The following is a 6,960-nucleotide window of genomic DNA, read 5'->3' on the forward strand; positions in this document are numbered from 1 at the left end:
ATGGAGGGCACCGGAGGTGGGCATGGAGGGCACCGGGGGTGGGTGGGCATGGAGGGCACCGGAGGTGGGCATGGAGGGCACCGGGGGTGGGTGGGCATGGAGGGCACCGGGGGTGGGTGGGCATGGAGGGCACCGGAGGTGGGCATGGAGGGCACCGGGGGTGGGTGGGCATGGAGGGCACCGGGGGTGGGTGGGCATGGAGGGCACCGGAGGTGGGCATGGAGGGCACCGGGGGTGGGCATGGAGGGCACCGGGGGTGGGTGGGCATGGAGGGCACCGGAGGTGGGCATGGAGGGCACCGGGGGTGGGTGGGCATGGAGGGCACCGGAGGTGGGCATGGAGAGCACCGGTGGGTGGGAATGGAGGGCACCGGGGGTGGGTGGGTATGGTGGGCACCGGTGGGTGGGCACCGGGGGTGGGTGGGCATGGAGGGGCTATTCATGATCATAGTGGGTGGCAGTTATTAAGACCTGACAGTAGGTAATTCTTGGCTGATCCCTCAGGTTGCGCTTCATCCAATAGGGACACAGTAGATCCTGGGACGTCCAATCTTGGCTGATCCCTCGGGTTGTGCTTCATCCAACAGGGAAACAGTAGATCCTGGGACCCCCATTGCCAGTGTTACAGTAGGTAAATCTTGGCTGATCCCTCGGGTTGCACTTCATCCAATAGGGAAACAGTAGATCCTGGGACCCCCATTGCCAGTGTTACAGTAGGTAAATCTTGGCTGATCCCTCAGGTTGCGCTTCATCCAATAGGGAAACAGTAGATCCTGGGACCCCCATTGCCAGTGTTACAGTAGGTAAATCTTGGCTGATCCCTTAGGTTGTGCTTCATCCAATAGGGAAACAGTAGATCCTGGGACCCCCATTGCCAGTGTTAAAGTAGGTAAATCTTGGCTGATCCCTTAGGTTGTGCTTCATCCAATAGGGAAACAGTAGATCCTGGGACCCCCCATTGCCAGTGTTTAAAGTAGGTTAAATCTTGGCTGATCCCTTAGGTTGTGCTTCATCCAATAGGGAAACAGTAGATCCTGGGACCCCCATTGCCAGTGTTACAGTAGGTAAATCTTGGCTGATCCCTTAGGTTGTGCTTCATCCAATAGGGACACAGTAGATCCTGGGACCCCCATTGCCAGTGTTACAGTAGGTAAATCTTGGCTGATCCTTAGGTTGTGCTTCATCCAATAGGGACACAGTAGATCCTGGGACCCCCATTGCCAGTGTTACAGTAGGTAAATCTTGGCTGATCCCTTAGGTTGTGCTTCATCCAATAGGGAAACAGTAGATCCTGGGACCCCCATTGCCAGTGTTACAGTAGGTAAATCTTGGCTGATCCCTTAGGTTGTGCTTCATCCAATAGGGACACAGTAGATCCTGGGACCCCCATTGCCAGTGTTACAGTAGGTAAATCTTGGCTGATCCCTCAGGTTGTGCTTCATCCAATAGGGAAACAGTAGATCCTGGGACCCCCATTGCCAGTGTTACAGTAGGTAAATCTTGGCTGATCCCTTAGGTTGTGCTTCATCCAATAGGGAAACAGTAGATCCTGGGACCCCCATTGCCAGTGTTACAGTAGGTAAATCTTGGCTGATCCCTTAGGTTGTGCTTCATCCAATAGGGACACAGTAGATCCTGGGACCCCCATTGCCAGTGTTACAGTAGGTAAATCTTGGCTGATCCCTCAGGTTGTGCTTCATCCAATAGGGAAACAGTAGATCCTGGGACCCCCATTGCCAGTGTTACAGTAGGTTGGGGGTGCTGGCCCCCAGGTAAGTGCGCAAATCACTGACAGTGGATGGGATGATCTTCCCGGCGATGGTCTCCCTGCTCAGTCGTTGGTGGGCCGCGTATCGGTGGCACCCCCCAAAGGCATAGAAATAATCCCCCCCGTTCTGCCCCTTGATCCACAGAACGTCAATCGGGGGCACAAGGTCTTCTTCTTTCTGTAAGAAACAACTCTCAGTCACTATCTACCCCTCTGGGGCAACAACTCTCAGCCGCAATCTCCCCCTCTGGGGCAACAACTCTCAGCCGCAATCTACCCCTCTGGGGCAACAACTCTCAGTCACTATCTCCCCCTCTGGGGCAATAACTCTCTGTCACTATCTCCCCCTCTGGGGCAACAACTCTCAGTCACTATCTACCCCTCTGGGGCAACAACTCTCAGTCACTATCTCCCCCTCTGGGGCAACAACTCTCAGTCACTATCTCCCCCTCTGGGGCAACAACTCTCAGTCACTATCTCCCCCTCTGGGGCAACAACTCTCAGCCGCAATCTCCCCCTCTGGGGCAACAACTCTCAGTCACTATCTACCCCTCTGGGGCAACAACTCTCAGTCACTATCTACCCCTCTGGGGCAACAACTCTCAGTCACTATCTACCCCTCTGGGGCAACAACTCTCAGTCACTATCTCCCCCTCTGGGGCAACAACTCTCAGTCACTATCTACCCCTCTGGGGCAACAACTCTCAGTCACTATCTACCCCTCTGGGGCAACAACTCTCAGCCGCAATCTCCCCCTCTGGGGCAACAACTCTCAGTCACTATCTACCCCTCTGGGGCAACAACTCTCAGTCACTATCTCCCCCTCTGGGGCAACAACTCTCAGCCGCAATCTCCCCCTCTGGGGCAACAACTCTCAGCCGCAATCTACCCCTCTGGGGCAACAACTCTCAGCCGCAATCTCCCCCTCTGGGGCAACAACTCTCAGTCACTATCTACCCCTCTGGGGCAACAACTCTCAGTCACTATCTCCCCCTCTGGGGCAACAACTCTCAGCCGCAATCTACCCCTCTGGGGCAACAACTCTCAGTCACTATCTACCCCTCTGGGGCAACAACTCTCAGCCGCAATCTCCCCCTCTGGGGCAACAACTCTCAGCCGCAATCTACCCCTCTGGGGCAACAACTCTCAGTCACTATCTACCCCTCTGGGGCAACAACTCTCAGCCGCAATCTCCCCCTCTGGGGCAACAACTCTCAGCCGCAATCTACCCCTCTGGGGCAACAACTCTCAGTCACTATCTCCCCCTCTGGGGCAATAACTCTCTGTCACTATCTACCCCTCTGGGGCAACAACTCTCAGTCACTATCTACCCCTCTGGGGCAACAACTCTCAGCCGCAATCTCCCCCTCTGGGGCAACAACTCTCAGTCACTATCTCCCCCTCTGGGGCAACAACTCTCAGTCACTATCTCCCCCTCTGGGGCAACAACTCTCAGCCGCAATCTCCCCCTCTGGGGCAACAACTCTCAGTCACTATCTCCCCCTCTGGGGCAACAACTCTCAGTCACTATCTCCCCCTCTGGGGCAACAACTCTCAGCCGCAATCTCCCCCTCTGGGGCAACAACTCTCAGTCACTATCTCCCCCTCTGGGGCAACAACTCTCAGCCGCAATCTCCCCCTCTGGGGCAACAACTCTCAGTCACTATCTACCCCTCTGGGGCAACAACTCTCAGCCGCAATCTCCCCCTCTGGGGCAACAACTCTCAGTCGCAATCTACCCCTCTGGGGCAACAACTCTCAGCCGCAATCTACCCCTCTGGGGCAACAACTCTCAGCCGCAATCTACCCCTCTGGGGCAGCAACTCTCAGTCACTATCTACCCCTCTGGGGCAACAACTCTCAGTCACTATCTACCCCTCTGGGGCAACAACTCTCACTCACTATCTCCCCCTCTGGGGCAACAACTCTCAGTCACTATCTACCCCTCTGGGGCAACAACTCTCAGTCACTATCTACCCCTCTGGGGCAACAACTCTCAGTCACTATCTACCCCTCTGGGGCAACAACTCTCAGCCGCAATCTCCCCCTCTGGGGCAACAACTCTCAGCCGCAATCTCCCCCTCTGGGGCAACAACTCTCAGCCGCAATTTACCCCTCTGGGGCAACAACTCTCAGTCACTATCTCCCCCTCTGGGGCAACAACTCTCAGCCGCAATCTCCCCCTCTGGGGCAACAACTCTCAGTCACTATCTACCCCTCTGGGGCAACAACTCTCAGCCGCAATCTCCCCCTCTGGGGCAACAACTCTCAGCCGCAATCTCCCCCTCTGGGGCAACAACTCTCAGCCGCAATTTACCCCTCTGGGGCAACAACTCTCAGTCACTATCTACCCCAATGGGGCAACAACTCTCAGCCGCAATCTCCCCCTCTGGGGCAACAACTCTCAGTCACTATCTACCCCTCTGGGGCAACAACTCTCAGCCGCAATCTCCCCCTCTGGGGCAACAACTCTCAGTCACTATCTACCCCTCTGGGGCAACAACTCTCAGTCACTATCTACCCCTCTGGGGCAACAACTCTCAGTCACTATCTCCCCCTCTGGGGCAACAACTCTCAGCCGCAATCTCCCCCTCTGGGGCAACAACTCTCAGCCGCAATCTACCCCTCTGGGGCAACAACTCTCAGTCACTATCTACCCCTGTGGGGCAACAACTCTCAGTCACTATCTACCCCTGTGGGGCAACAACTCTCAGTCACTATCTCCCCCTCTGGGGCAACAACTCTCAGTCACTATCTCCCCCTCTGGGGCAATAACTCTCAGTCACTATCTCCCCCTCTGGGGCAATAACTCTCAGTTACTATCTCCCCCTCTGGGGCAACAACTCTCAGTCACTATCTCCCCCTCTGGGGCAATAACTCTCTGTCACTATCTCCCCCTCTGGGGCAACAACTCTCAGTCACTATCTCCCCCTCTGGGGCAATAACTCTCTGTCACTATCTACCCCTCTGGGGCAACAACTCTCAGTCACTATCTACCCCTCTGGGGCAACAACTCTCAGTCACTATCTCCCCCTCTGGGGCAACAACTCTCAGTCACTATCTCCCCCTCTGGGGCAACAACTCTCAGTCACTATCTACCCCTCTGGGGCAATAACTCTCTGTCACTATCTCCCCCTCTGGGGCAACAACTCTCAGTCACTATCTCCCCCTCTGGGGCAATAACTCTCTGTCACTATCTCCCCCTCTGGGGCAACAACTCTCAGTCACTATCTCCCCCTCTGGGGCAATAACTCTCTGTCACTATCTACCCCTCTGGGGCAACAACTCTCAGTCACTATCTACCCCTCTGGGGCAACAACTCTCAGTCACTATCTCCCCCTCTGGGGCAACAACTCTCAGTCACTATCTCCCCCTCTGGGGCAACAACTCTCAGTCACTATCTCCCCCTCTGGGGCAATAACTCTCTGTCACTATCTCCCCCTCTGGGGCAACAACTCTCAGTCACTATCTCCCCCTCTGGGGCAATAACTCTCTGTCACTATCTCCCCCTCTGGGGCAACAACTCTCAGTCACTATCTCCCCCTCTGGGGCAATAACTCTCTGTCACTATCTCCCCCTCTGGGGCAACAACTCTCAGTCACTATCTCCCCCTCTGGGGCAATAACTCTCTGTCACTATCTACCCCTCTGGGGCAACAACTCTCAGTCACTATCTACCCCTCTGGGGCAACAACTCTCAGTCACTATCTCCCCCTCTGGGGCAACAACTCTCAGTCACTATCTCCCCCTCTGGGGCAACAACTCTCAGTCACTATCTCCCCCTCTGGGGCAACAACTCTCAGTCACTATCTCCCCCTCTGGGGCAATAACTCTCTGTCACTATCTACCCCTCTGGGGCAACAACTCTCAGTCACTATCTACCCCTCTGGGGCAACAACTCTCAGTCACTATCTCCCCCTCTGGGGCAATAACTCTCTGTCACTATCTACCCCTCTGGGGCAACAACTCTCAGTCACTATCTACCCCTCTGGGGCAATAACTCTCATCCCTCAGATTGATAGGAACCCTGATACTGTGTGTGTGTGAGATATTAAAGGGGAAATATCCCTCCCCTGTGGGACATGGGCTCAGTCAGTTGGGGGGGGGGGGTAAGTAGATATAAATATACAGGTATTATTGTTACACACACAGAGCTGATTCCTCAGATTGATAGGAACCCTGATACTGTGTGTGTGAGATATTAAAGGGGAAATATCCCTCCCCATGTTACTGTCACACACAGAGGTGGATGCTGGGAGAGGGGGCGGTACTTACCTGTAAGGTGTCCATGAGGCTTTGCACTTTGCTCTCATCCAGGACAGAGGGGAGGGGTCGGATCAGGACCCTCATTGGGACGTTATGGACGGTGGAGATGCTGCTGGAATGGACACTGCGACTTCCCTGCCCCTCACTCATTGGTGGAGATTAGACTGGGCTCCTCCCACTCAGGAATCTGTCTGTCCTGCTCCCCTGTCTGTCTGTCTGTCCTGCTCCCCTGTCTGTCTGTCCTGCTCCCCTGTCTGTCTGTCCTGCTCCCCTGTCTGTCTGTCCTGCTCCCCTGTCTGTCTGTCTGTCCTGCTCCCCTGTCTGTCTGTCCTGCTCCCCTGTCTGTCTGTCTGTCTGTCCTGCTCCCCTGTCTGTCTGTCCTGCTCCCCTGTCTGTCTGTCCTGCTCCCCTGTCTGTCTGTCCTGCTCCCCTGTCTGTCTGTCTGTCCTGCTCCCCTGTCTGTCTGTCTGTCTGTCCTGCTCCCCTGTCTGTCTGTCTGTCCTGCTCCCCTGTCTGTCTGTCCTGCTCCCCTGTCTGTCTGCCTGTCCTGCTCCCCCTGTCTGTCTGTCCTGCTCCCCTGTCTGTCTGTCCTGCTCCCTGTCTGTCTGTCTGTCCTGCTCCCTGTCTGTCTGTCTGTCCTGCTCCCCTGTCTGTCTGTCCTGCTCCCCTGTCTGTCTGTCTGTCCTGCTCCCCTGTCTGTCTGTCCTGCTCCCCCTGTCTGTCTGCCTGTCCTGCTCCCCTGTCTGTCTGTCTGTCCTGCTCCCTGTCTGTCTGTCTGTCCTGCTCCCCTGTCTGTCTGTCTGTCCTGCTCCCCTGTCTGTCTGTCCTGCTCCCCTGTCTGTCTGTCTGTCCTGCTCCCCTGTCTGTCTGTCCTGCTCCCCTGTCTGTCTGCCTGTCCTGCTCCCCTGTCTGTCTGTCCTGCTCCCCT

The 6,960-nt window shown here is 55.8% G+C and overlaps 1 protein-coding gene across 2 annotated transcripts; it reads right to left on the reverse strand.

Annotated features, from left to right (window-relative positions):
• Positions 1-382: 382 nt before the first annotated feature.
• srxn1 (sulfiredoxin 1) lies at positions 383-6,291 on the reverse strand. 2 transcript variants are annotated; one of them, XM_031894789.1, is made up of 3 exons: positions 6,042-6,291; positions 1,728-1,945; positions 383-1,641 (listed from the first exon to the last, which is right to left on the reverse strand). In XM_031894789.1, the coding sequence occupies exons 1-2, from the start codon at positions 6,180-6,182 to the stop codon at positions 1,742-1,744; spliced, it is 345 nt and encodes a 114-aa protein (XP_031750649.1). In that variant the 5' UTR covers positions 6,183-6,291; the 3' UTR covers positions 383-1,641; positions 1,728-1,741. The 2 variants fall into 2 exon arrangements, with proteins under 2 accessions (XP_031750649.1, XP_031750648.1); XM_031894788.1 differs by having other exon boundaries at positions 384-1,945.
• Between the last annotated feature and the right edge of the window lie 669 nt (positions 6,292-6,960).

Source organism: Xenopus tropicalis, chromosome 10 (genome assembly GCF_000004195.4).
Source record: "Xenopus tropicalis strain Nigerian chromosome 10, UCB_Xtro_10.0, whole genome shotgun sequence".
Taxonomy (NCBI): Eukaryota; Metazoa; Chordata; class Amphibia; order Anura; family Pipidae; genus Xenopus; species Xenopus tropicalis.